We start from the raw sequence: 13042 nt of genomic DNA on the forward strand, positions 1-13042 counted from the left end.
ATAAAATGTATAATAAAATGTAAGTTTTCCTCTAACCTCTGACTCCTGGCCATCCATTTTGCATTCTCTGTTGATTGTGACTTTTATGCTGTTGGGTGCTGAATCCCTTTATACAGTTGGCCTTCTATATCCATGTGTTCCACATCCATGAATTCAACCAACTGTGGATCGAAAATATGAAAAAAAAAAAAACAACTCCAGAAAGTTCCAAAAAGCAAAACTTGAATTTGCCTCGTGCTGGTAACTATTTACATAGTTGTATTTACAACTGTTTACATAGCATTTACATTGTTTTAGGTATTGTAAGTTATCTAGAGATGATTTAAAGTATATAGGAGGATGTGTGTAGGTTCCATGCAAATACTACGCTGCCATTTTGTATAAGGGACTTGAGCATCTGTGTATTTTGTTATCCACAGGGATCCTGTGGATGGCTGTATAGTGTTAGATTTGTTCTACAGTTAAAGTTACTTGGAATTGATTTGATCCTGTTAAGCCTTGTTATTGAGCTTTGTTAGGGCAGATCCAGAGCAACCTTGGGTCAGTGGCCAATTTAGCTTGACTGCTAAGGACTTGTGAGGACATGATGCTCTGTCTGGTGAGGTCTCTCATCTCTGGCTCGTAGGAACATGAGTGATCTCCAGCCCTGTGTGAGCTCTGGAATTGTTTGGCTTACTGCTTTCTGGTTGCCTTTCTCTGGTCCCAGGTGATCCTGTTCACACACATGTAGTTCAGCACTCAGTGGAAGGCTGGAGGAGCCCTGACCATAGCTCTTGCTCTGTGCCACGTCCCCCTTCTCCAGGTCTCTGCCCCACACATTTAGTCTTTTGGCTTCCTGGAACTCTGATTTGTCTCTTGAACGTGGCTTTATTGAATCCTATTTGAGTTCCATGGCCTGGAAACTCTTCACAGAGTAAGCTGGGACAGTCATAGGACTCACCTTTAACTTGGGGAATCACAGCCATGTGCTTCCTGTTTTCTAGTGTCTGAAAGTGTTTCATATTTTTTTCTCTGGTTTTAAAGTTGTTTAAAATGGGAGGGTAAATCTTGTCCCTGTTATACATCATGGTCGGAAGCAGAAGTCTGAGGGCATGTTAATGGACTCACATTAGCATTGCACTTTGCTGGGCTTGACCTTTGGTTAGAGCAGAATCTCCCAGCTTGTTTTGCTTTTTCAAGATTGTCTTGGCTGTCCTTTGTCCTTTGCATTTCCATATACATTTTCCAAATGATGTGTCCAAATATTTCATCTTGTCACTTCAATAAAAAAAAATTGTTGGTATGTTGATTGAGATTGCATTGGAACCTATAGGAGAGAATCAGATCTTGACAGTGAGTCTTCCAGTCCATGAACATGGTACGTGTCTTCATTTAATTAGATCTTTAATATATCACAATAATGTTTTATGGTTTACTTTGTAGAGCTTTATGCATCTTTAATTATAAATATTTTGGGTATTTGACTTTTAATGCTATTATAATTGGTATATTAAAAAATTGTTTTTGCAGCTGGTATATAGAAAAAATTTGTTCACTGATCTTGTATCCAGCAACCTTGTCTGACTTAGCAATTCTAATAACTTGCTTATGTGCTTCTTTTGAGTTTGTACATTCACAGTCCTACCATGTGTGAATAGTAGTAACAATATTACTCATTTTTCCCCTATGTGAATCCTTTTGTTTTCCTTGCCTTATTTAAATGAGGAGGATCTTCAGTGTAGTGTAAATGGAATTTGTGATAGTGGGCATTCTTGTCTTATTTCTCATCTCAGTGGGAAAATTCTCAACATTATACTATTTAGTGTGATGTTTGTTAATAGTTTTTTTGGTACAATCTTTTTATTAGATTAAGGAAATTCTCTTCTATTTCTGGCTTGCTAAGAGGATTATTGTGGAAGAATGTTAAATTTTATCAAATGTCTTTATTGAGATCATTGCATGTTTTTTTTTTATATTGTTAATGTGGTTAACTATACTGATTTTCCTATGTCATATCAACCTTTTATACCTAGATTTTTTGACTAATCACAACTTAAGCATATTATATTTATATTTAAATACACTTTTATTGTAAAATACATAAAAATAATAAACTCAATAATATAAAGTAATATAAATATTATGCAAAATGTTTTTTTGCAGTCGATTTCGTTTGCTGATACTTATTTTTTTTTAATTTTTTTTATTTAGACTCATGAATGACTTGTCCTTCAGTTTTCCTTTCTTGTAATTGTACTTGTCAGGGTTTTTTCTTTTTTTGATGGTGCACTTCTAACATTTTTTATAGAGATATAATTCACACACGATAAAATTCACTCTTTGAAAGTGTACAATTCACTGGTTTTTAGTGTATTCACAAAGTTGTGAAACCATCACCACTGTCTAATTCCAGAGCATTTTCATCAGCCTAAAAAGAAACCCCATTCCGGTTAGTTGTCATTTCTGCGTTTGCTTCTCCCCCTGGCAACCAGTAAATCTACTTTGTGTTTCTATGAATTTGCCTGTTTTGGATATTTCATGTAAATGGGATCGTACGATATGTGACTTTTGTGTCTGGCTGCTTTTGCTCTGCAAAATATGTTCAGAGCTCCTCCACGGTTGGGGTATCTCTCCGCTTCAGCCTTCATTATGGCCTTATGATGGCCTTCCCTTGTGTGGACTAAAGCAGAGCCTCCTTGTGAGCTGAAACATAGACTAAAAAAAAAGAGTAGAACTCTTACCACAGCTGTAAGATTGTCTAGGCAAATTTTAGGAGAAGTGTAAGTAAATGAATTTCAGGTTAATATTGGAAAATACTCAGTCAAGGATCCCTTATAATTATTGTATCACTACTTTAATGTTATTTTAAGAAACAAGGAATTTCTTAGCTTTCTGACTTTCTAGAGTTTATGTCCTCTTGTGCCAGCAGATTGTGACTATTATCTTAAACTCCAGTTTTAGAGGGATTTTATATCGAGGCCTTAGGGAATTGTCATTTTATTTTTTTTCGTTTGCATAATAAAAACATTCTAGAGGAGTCTGTGGATGGTTGGAAAGTTAAGAAAATGCAGAACTGTCCATGTACCAGAATATTTAAGTTGCACATTGAATTTGTTATTTAAATTAGTATTCTTTAGCTGTCAGACAATTTGAAGTGTCTGGGGTGGATTAACTTATTAAAATTTGATAATAACCGTATGAGATGGGTGCTAGTAATTATCCTCATTTTATAGATAAATAGAGGTCCAGAGAAAGTGGGTAGTTTGCCCAGGGTCATACAGATTGTAAGTAATGGGGCTGGAACTTGAACCGAGGTAACCTGACTCCAGTCATTCTGTTACCCTGGAATGCTGGTGGGTGTGTTTCTTACATTTGCCTGTCAGTCCCTGAGGTGTGCAGAATGCTTTATATATCAGAGTGCCTTCACAACAGTGTCACACTGCGTATTCTCAACACATCTAGGGACCAAGTTGAAGTACATACGCTTTCTTTTGCTTCATATTATATTTCCAGAATTTTTGTTTAGATACTAAATGTTTCTTTATTCAAAGTTATATATTAAAGATCTGCTAGTTACCAGGCACTGTATTAAGTTCTTTGGAGATTTCAAAAATGAATTATATTTGAATGTCGCCTTTTAGAAAGAATGTTAAGATATAAATCATGATACAAGGTAGAAGATGCCACAATAGAGGGAGAGTGTCTGGGAGATCAGAGTTATGAGATGTTGTTCTTTATTGATAAATTTCTGTTTCTCTTGCCTTTGCTTGCTTCATTTTACATTGACTCTGAAAGTTTAAACTGAGTGGTTTGACCCTTCAGCTGTCAGTCATTTTGAGGCCTGATATTACTTGCAAAAAAAAACCCCTAGGACATATGGTTTCATTTGGTTTTAGGGAATGACGGAGGAAGAGGAAGACAAACTCTTGGCACTGAAAGACTTCATGATGAAATCTAACAAAGCAAAGGCCAATATAGTGGACCAGAGCCATCTCCATGATAGTAGTCAGAAAGGTGTAATTGACCTGGCAGCCTTAGGCATAACTGGGAGACAAGTTGATCTTGTTAAAACCAAACAGGAACCAGATGACAAGCGAGGTTAGTACATTTATGTGTGTGTATGTTTAGCTTGTTATTATTAGTTATTTCATAAGGCTAGTTTTAGCTGATTAGTAGTAAAACTAAAAAGTCACATTTCCCAGATATAGAACTTTCAAATATAGTGAGTGAGTGACTCCATTACATAGTAGGAAGATTTGGGGGAGGAAAAGTGGAGAAGTGGACTAACAGTTAAGAAATTAAATAACCTTCCAAATTCACAGGTCTGTATGTGTCAGAGTCAGAATTCAAACCAAAGCCTGACTCCAAAGCCCTCCTCTTGCTTCTGTGGAAGTATATGATTGAAGGTGAAATTCTGTTTTTTAGTCCTTTAAACACCAACCCAAGGCCAATAGTCTATATGAAATGAGGTAAAGTTTCCTAGCTTGTCGCTAGTAGGTAACGCCCAGTGAATTGAAAAGAATAGTCTTGCAAAGGAGAGACTAGAGACACCTTCACCATTTGAAGTCTTGAGATTTAAAACTGTCGGCTTTTGTGACAGTGACATTGACTCTGTGTGAGGGTTTTAAGATCTCACGCATTCTTCCTTTAACCCTTTTTGGAGATACACTCACTTCCAAGCACATGGATCCCTCTATTTTAAGATCCCTCTATTTCCAGTATCAGATTTTGAGGGCAGCTGACGAATTACATTTAAAAAAACTTCTAACTGCTGAACTTGGAATAAAGTATTTGCAACTTAATTATTAATGGTTTGCAGCCATAAAATGTAAAGTATTCATACAGGTTAATAAGAAAAACTGCAAGCATCCGAAAGAAAAATAGGGAAGGATTTGAACATACAAGTGATAGAAGAATAGAAATACACATGTTTGAAAGGTCAACAATTAAATGAATGCAAATAGAAATGAGATGCCATTCTCTGCCTATGTGATTAGCAAAGACTGATGATGCCTGTGTTAGCAAGGGGGCAGGGAAATGGGCATTTTCACTCACTGTTGGTGAGATTATAAATTGAACATATTCTTTTTTTTTTTTACTATTTGACTCACCATTGGAAATTTCTCATAGAAACGCTGACAGACATGTGAAGAAATATGTATAAGAATGTTCTCAGTGAAAAAGGAAATAATTGAAATGTCCATTAATAGGAGAATGGTTAAATGTTCAGCTGTATTAATTAATTAGGAGAAAAAGCAAGTTGTGAAACAGTATGTATTATTTAATTTTTGCAAAATAATATAGTAATATATCATTCAACTTTATAGTTTATGAGGTTTACAAAGTTATGGGAGCAATTCATGCTACATATTGGAATGCCAAAACTTTGTTACTTAGTGTACTTTTTATAATCAGAGTTTTTGAAAAAAGCGTTTCTCATCTATCTGTAGTCAGGAGGTGACCGTATTGCAATTGACTTTTTATTCTTTTTTCCCCCCCATGTAACTGATACTGGATATAGAGAGGTCATATTTAGCAGTGTGGTCAGTGACATTTGAAAAAGTTGTTTTTGTTGTTGGTTCTTCAGATAAAGTGGTTAGTTGAAATTGAGCTAGCCTTGGGAAACTAGGAAGCAATTAGGTCTAATTATTAACACTGTTGAAAGAGTGCATCTGTCCATCTGCCCCAGAGATGAAATGAGAGCTAACAAGTTTATATGTAAATATAAATAAATTGGCCGTCATAAAGAACAAATAGCACATGAAGTCCATTGCTGTCCCCCTCCCCCCACAAAGAGCAATAAAAGCACATATTTGTTGTAGATTATTCTGAATCTTTTTTCATAGCTAGAAAACATGTAAAACAAGACTCAAATGTAAATGAAGAGTGGAAAAGCATGTTTGGGTCACTGGAACCACCAAGCATCCCACAGGCCCTACCTAAAGGGAGTGACCAGGAGGTGATTCAGGCTGGGAAGCCGCCTCGTTCCGAGTCCTCTGCTGGCATTTGTGCCCCTTTGTCGACTTCTCCACAGGTATCATCATCCAGGCAGTAGAGCACCTTTTGTCTTTGGATCCCATTCTACTGTTTTGGATGTTTAAAGGCTGTGTACTGTACTGGAAAAATCAATACAGTGACTTCTCCTTTAGGGAGGATCTGTTTCTTTCTAAGAGAGGTTTATCTTTAACTTTATAGCTAAGGGGAGGTCTAGTATTGAAAGCACCAAAAAGGTCTCGTTTTAGAGTACTCACCAATAAAGTGGTCTGAAACTGTGGGTTGAAGATGTCATTATAAACTGTTATTCTAATTAGGCTGCAGTGAACCTTTAAAATCTTCTTATTCTTCTTCTAATATAACATAATTATATCTGTAAAATAGCAAAAATACTTCTGGGAGGAAAAGGCCCAAGTTTGCTCTGTGTGAGAAATGTCATCATGATTTTGATATATTTGAAGTAAGTTTGTAATTTGAGGTAACTCTTCCCTAGCCAATTATATTTTAATTGAAAAATATGAATTGAACCAACTGATAAATTAAAATTCTCTTCAGTTAAATTAATGAGGATTTTTGTTTAACATTATTGCTACACTGATAATTTTTTTAAAATATAGAGTCCTGGAACTTGTGGTTAAACTGCATTTAAACTAGACTTTCATTGAAAAAAATGTCCTTGTATTTAAATGGATTTAAAAATTGGTACATTAATAAGGACAGAAGGCTGGTGTAATGAATAGAGAGAACATGGGTGCATTTTTATCATCAAATACACTTTGCTTGTGACACAAATATGTATATTCTTTTTGTTTTGCAGGTTCCAGAAGTGACAAACGTCCAAAATAGAAAACCAACAATACAGGTTTTAAGTAGTACAATTTTACCGTCCACCTACCAGATTCGGATCACAACGTGTAAAACTGAGCTTCAGCAACTCATACAACAGAAACGGGAGCAGTGTAATGCCGAGAGGATAGCTAAGCAGATGATGGAAAATGCTGAGTGGGAGAGTAAACCGCCACCACCTGGTAAATGTGCCATTGATAGGTAGTTGTATTCCAGCCCAGGTGCCAGAGACTGGAATCTGATGGAAGAAACTGATAATCAGTTACAAGGCAAAGGAAGTGGGAACAAAACTGTCACTTTGAAAGCCCACACGAAGAACCAATAAGTGAGAAATCCCAAGTCATTATTTGTGAAATTTGGATCTTCTTAGCTGTGGCAGTGCCTTTTAGGCCAGTAACCTACTGTTTTGTCCTGTCTGTGGTCCATGTTCCCCATTTAGAGTACTAGGTTTTACCTACCTGCTTAGTGTCATGCCACTTTCTCATTGAATGTCAGGCTTCTTAAATTCTGGCTTTATATTTCTGAAGGGTTTAATATTAATTTTATTTAAACAAAAAGGTAAAAACATTTAGAAAATAATGGGTGCTTTAGAAAGAAAACAAAGTCACCTATAACCATCACTGAGCAATCATCAACATTAAGATTTTGGGGAAAGCACTTCTGTATTCTGAGAAGATTTAGAAGAAACTTAGAGATATTTCAGATGAAAATTGTATCTCACTGTGTTAACAGACATGCCTAGTGTTATATGGTAGAGCTAGTCTTTGATATTGGATTGGCAGATTTTTAAAAACATTTTTAATGAGTTTCTGTATAGATTTTAATAATAAAAATGTAGCTTGAAAACTGAGAAGAAATGTATAGTGTGCTTATGTGCAGAGACTGAAAAGTCATGTGAATCCCCACGGGCTTCCATTGTGAACTCAGGGAAAATTCTGGTGGAGAGCAATGGTTTAAAGATTTTAGAAATATTATTAAGTGGTAAGTGGCATCTTTAGTCACATAAATTTTTTTTATGAAAATAAATATCCTGGAATGTTTAAGTTTCTGTAATATAGTTCAATATGATTTACCAGCCCTGCTTTAAAAACAAAAAAAGTTGACCACACACTATTTTATGATAGAATCTGTCTTTATAAGTGGCATTTTAAAATGGAGCTATACATTTTATTCAGTAATCCCAGAAAAGGTGTCAGATTTTGTGGTTCAGGAAATGTGCAGTGACTGTTGGGCTTCTGATTTTTTCTTTCCACACTTGAGTGGTTGTGTGAAATTGATTTTCTCTAGGGGGAAATGTTCAACCTAGCCTGCTAGATTATCTAGACTTCATGGCAAAGTGTTTTTGATTATTCTCAAATTCAGCATATCCTCCTTAGAAATCGCATTCAGCTGTTCTTTCCACACATTTGAGCTAGAGATCCAAGGGGAAACATTTTTCTATCGTTGAGTATGCCAGGTTGGGCAGTGGTCTTGGTTTCATTTTTGTTTCTTAGTAAAAGAAATAAGTTGATTTTAAAATGACTTTATTATTACTTAATTAGGCACAGTGCTGCTCCCAATACAGTATAATCTTCAGCATAGCTTTCTGTTTTGTTTTATTTTAAAATTGATTAATATTAAATATTATTAAATGTTATGCCTAATATAAAAGTTTATTTATCAAACATTGAAGATTGTTATATGCAAAGACCTATGCTAGGTATTGTGAATGATTCAGAATGAATAAGACATAGTCAGTTCTCTGGCCTCAGGGAATTTATAATTTATTAGAGGAAATTAATTATACACAAAAAGAATATACATAAACAGAAATGTATAGATGTCATAAAGAAAGTACTAGAAAATCCTTGGGCATTCTGAGGCTATAATTTATAGTACTGTTTATACCAACCTGTTGATATCACAGAATAAATGATTGCAGGTAGGGAAGAAATAAATCAACATTTGGGTGTTTACTGTGGCCCTGGGACAGTGTTAGACTCTTTATATCTCATTTACCAATACAGTCATCCTTTGGGTTAAGTAATTTCCCCCTCATTTTACGTTTGAGTAAATTGAAGCTCACAGAGTTTAAATAAGTACCCCAAGGTCACACATGAGGGTGTGGTGGGTGTTCGAGGCTTTCAGGACTAGGCTGCCTCCCTAGTGCCTGATTTCTCTAGGTCAGGGTAGTCATTACCTCTTGCTATTAAACAAGTAGTCAGGGTTTTTCTGGGTAGCAGGTGACTATTGTGCCTTCTCAGACACTGGAGAAGGGCCCAGTGCAGTCTTTCTAAGGCTATGTGAACATGGGTGTCTTTCTCCATAGGCGATAGTATCTGTCATAGTCCAGTAGGGCACTCTGAACTGGCTAGCTGTTGGGACCCTTTGTTTAGTTCTTATGATTGTTCTCCTGTTGGCTGTTGGTGCTTGTAGCTGGGGGTGAAGGAAAGATTGTGTTTGTAAACTGCAACTTAAGACACACTCCTTTGCTTTTCCTTAGGGTGGCGGCCTAAGGGGCTACTAGTTGCACATCTTCATGAACACAAATCTGCTGTGAACCGCATTAGAGTCTCTGACGAACATTCACTTTTTGCCTCATGTTCAAATGATGGCACAGTGAAAATCTGGAACAGTCAGAAGATGGAGGGGAAGACCACCACCACCAGGTAACCTATGCATAGGTGGAGAGTCCAATCATCCATCCATTCAGTCAGCAAGTATTTATTGAGTGCTCATTCCATGACAGGTGCTATTTTAGGTACCAGCGATACAGTAATGATAAATGGACACAAATACATGTTCTGTGGAGCTTTCCTTCTAGTGGGAGGTGACAGACAATAAACAGTGTAAATAAGTAAAACATATAGTGTATTAGATGGTAAAATACATTATGGAGAAAAATTTGGCAAAAAGAGAGAGAATGCAGTAGGTTGGGTAGAGTAGAGTTTAAAGAACTCATCTGCTGCCTCACGGAGAAGATGTCATTTAAGGAGAGACCTGACAAAGGTGAGATAAAATGCCATGTGGATGTCTTGGGGAAGAGCATTCTAGGCAGCAGACACAGGGGCTTCAGAGGTTCTGAGGCAGAAAGATGTTTGGCATGTTTGAGGAAGAGCAGAAAGGTCTGTGTGAGTGGGAAAGAGGGTCAGAGGGCCCGAATTATACAGGGCCTTGCAGGCTATTGTGAAGGACTTGGACTTTGACTTTGAGTGAGATGGGAGCCTTTGGACAGTCCTGAGCGGTGGAGAGACATGATCTGAATTAAACTTCCACAGAATTACTCTGGCTCTTGTGTTGAGAATAGACTGAAGAGGTGCAGGGCAGAAGTATTAGGAGGCTTTTTCTGTAATGGAGCGAGAGGGGGAAGTAGTGGGAAATGATCAGATTCTGGGTATGTTTTGATGGTGGAGCCATCAAGATTTGCTGAATGGGTTAGAGGGAGTATGAGCATATGGGAAGAGTCAGAAAATGATGGAGTGTCCAGCTGTGTAAGGACAACACATATTGTAACATGACCCACTGGAGTAGTCAAGAGAGAAGTAATTATTGAAATCTTTAAGACTCTTCAAATATGCATGATGTGATTATGATAAGTGGGATTATAAGAATTATTTTAGGTTTGTACAACTTTATAGTTATCTCCCTACTTGATATTCATATTTGTTCTGTGCCTAGTTTGGTCTGGATCTGAAAAGAAAGCTACTAGAAATCAAAATTGAATCTTATGTACATGAAAAGATGTGGGGAACCTTTGGTGCTTTTCTCCTTATCAGTTCATTGACCAGAGTTAACTACAAAATGGTCAAACAACAAAATATCTTTGATAAACTAAAATAATTAAAAAGTTTACTCCTTATCAACCTGATATGATTTTGTTCTGTTTATTTTTTAAAAAGAGCTCTATATTTTTACAACATGCTTAATTCTTTTTCGTGTTCATTCTGTCTTGGCATTGCATTGGTAAGAACATAAATCGAAAACCAGTAAAAGAATCCTGGCTCCATGTAGCAATTTTTTGTCCATATTTTATTATGAAATTTTCAAACCTCAAGTAAAGTTGAGTTTTGCAGTGAACAAGCATATGCTTGCTGCTAGATTCTAAATAATTAATAATTTTACTATATTTGCTATGTCATATAATTATCCATCCTCTTATCAATTCGTCTTTTAAAAATGTGTTTCAAAGTGAGTTGTAGACATGAGGAGACTTCCCCTAAAAACTTCAGCATGAATATTGTTAATATTTGTTTATATTTTTCCTTTTCTTTTTTGGTATAAAATTCATACTCTGTGAAGTACACAGATCTTAAACGTTCCATGAGTTCCAGCAAATACACACACCTGTGCAGCTTAAACCACACTCAAGATACAGATGTAACCAGGACGAACCCTCATGTTCCTTTGCATGAAATCCCTGCCTCTTCCCTGCCTACAACCATTCTTTTGATTTTCCCCCACCATTATTAGCATTTTGATTAATATTTTAAAAACCTCTTCTGAATATTATTTTCCAAATGATTCTTTGTTACTATCATCGTTAGTTGCATTCATTATTGCTTTTATTAGGAGGGTGAGTTTAATTGACTGGAGTAAACTTAACTTTGCAAAAACCTCTCTTGTTAATACCAAATGATCTTTATCACAGAGCCATGCCTTCTGTATCCCAGTGTCATATTTTAGGCAGTGGTATACCAGAAAATGCAGCAATTTAGCTGACAGTAACTGTAGTCTTTGGGAAGTTTGTATGATGATTAGGAGATTGGGTTCCCTCTGGCCACAGCTGCTCTCTTGCTTTGCTGTAATACCTGCTCTCTTGTTTGTGGACTGCAGTAGGCCTTGGCTTGGAGGTGCTTCATTCTAGGTCCAGGGAGGGGAGGAGGGGAAGGGAATAGAAAGTGTTGCCTTCATCACATGACTTTGTGAACTGATGAGGGAGAAGGAGGCCATTATTATTGCTAGAACCATGTGGGGAGCAGCTGGTGGCTGGGAAAGAGCAGCAGAAGTGATATTATATTTTCTTAGGAAATCTACTAGTACATTCTGACTACTGAGGCTTTTCCCTTATGCATTATGTTGGCTGACCACCCAGTTTCCAATTCTTACTTTCTCATTGAATTTGGATTCGTGATTTAGGCCATCTGGATCTTGGCTCTGCCATTTTCCTCTTTCTTATTTGACTTAAACTTTTAGTTTGTCCCCTGTGGACTAATTCTTGAAAAATTGCTGTTTTTCTACACTTTTACATAGATATTTTTCAATTTAATCCTTTGTAGTATTCTAAACTGTCTTTTCCATATACACTTTTTGTGCAACCCCATTTTTGGCTCATTTAGCTTCTCAGTTTTAGGGAAGATTGATGTATTTGATACTTGCTGAATTTGATGGTAAAACATCTAAGTGGAGTTTTGTCCCAATGAAGAGTTGAAACAATATGAAGCATGTGCAAGAAAGTTATCAGTGTTAAGATTACATATTTTAGAGTCATAGATGGTGTTGGAAGCTGAAATTTTTGAGTGCTATCACTACGCTGAACTAAAGGGCTATAAAGACCTGAGGAGGCTTGAGGCCTGAATTTTACAAAATTGAATTTTGGGGACAGGAAGCGAGTAGTCAGAAAAGAAGGGAGAAGAAGCCATTTAAGTTATGTCATACTGCAACAGAAGAGAGGGTTTAAGAAAGGGGCTTATAAACAGCTCTCAAATGCAGTAAAAAAACCAAGTGGCATGAAAGCCTAGTAAAGCATTTGAGTGTTCTCACACAGTGCCCTTTGGTGAAGTATAGTTCATACATCCATAATCTCTGGAGGGCTTTTGGACATTATATATTACAAGCCTTTATGATGTACATATCCTAAGGAGATACTAAGAATAAACTCAGAGATTTAGTTTTAAGGCTGTTCAGATTGGCTTTCTTTTTAATTGTAAAAAACTGGAAGCAGACCAAAAGTTCAACAGTAGGGGGTGAAAATGGATAAATAAGTGATTGTTGTGGAAATACATTTTTTGATATGGAATATATTGATACAGTGTGTGGAAATATAGGTTTGAGAAGTAGGTTTAAGAACCCAGGTAGGGTTTCTGTTTTTAGAATGACAGAGTAAGGACTTTAAAAAAATCTGTTCCTCTATAAAAACAGTGAGAACACTGGTAAAAACTGTCAAAATCAACTTTTTCAGAATTCTAGAAATAAAAGTCCTACATCAATCTGAAAATTGTTATTCAAGAAAAACAGCTGACTCTCA

At 36.4% G+C, this 13042-nt stretch overlaps 1 protein-coding gene across 3 annotated transcripts in view; it reads left to right on the forward strand.

Annotated features, from left to right (window-relative positions):
- PIK3R4 (phosphoinositide-3-kinase regulatory subunit 4) overlaps positions 1 to 13042 on the forward strand; it is a 74037-nt gene that overhangs the window by 36505 nt on the left and 24490 nt on the right. For all 3 annotated transcript variants that reach the window (XR_009540662.1, XM_060149866.1, XM_060149867.1), the window contains exons 10-13: positions 3876 to 4077; positions 5826 to 6013; positions 6791 to 7001; positions 9302 to 9467. Coding sequence is in view for 2 of the 3 variants with exons in the window: in XM_060149866.1 (XP_060005849.1) it covers positions 3876 to 4077; positions 5826 to 6013; positions 6791 to 7001; positions 9302 to 9467 (767 nt within the window). In the remaining variant the exon portion in view is untranslated. The remainder of the gene's footprint in view (positions 1 to 3875; positions 4078 to 5825; positions 6014 to 6790; positions 7002 to 9301; positions 9468 to 13042) is intronic.

The sequence above is a fragment of the Lagenorhynchus albirostris genome, chromosome 5, assembly GCF_949774975.1.
Source record: "Lagenorhynchus albirostris chromosome 5, mLagAlb1.1, whole genome shotgun sequence".
Classification (NCBI taxonomy): Eukaryota; Metazoa; Chordata; class Mammalia; order Artiodactyla; family Delphinidae; genus Lagenorhynchus; species Lagenorhynchus albirostris.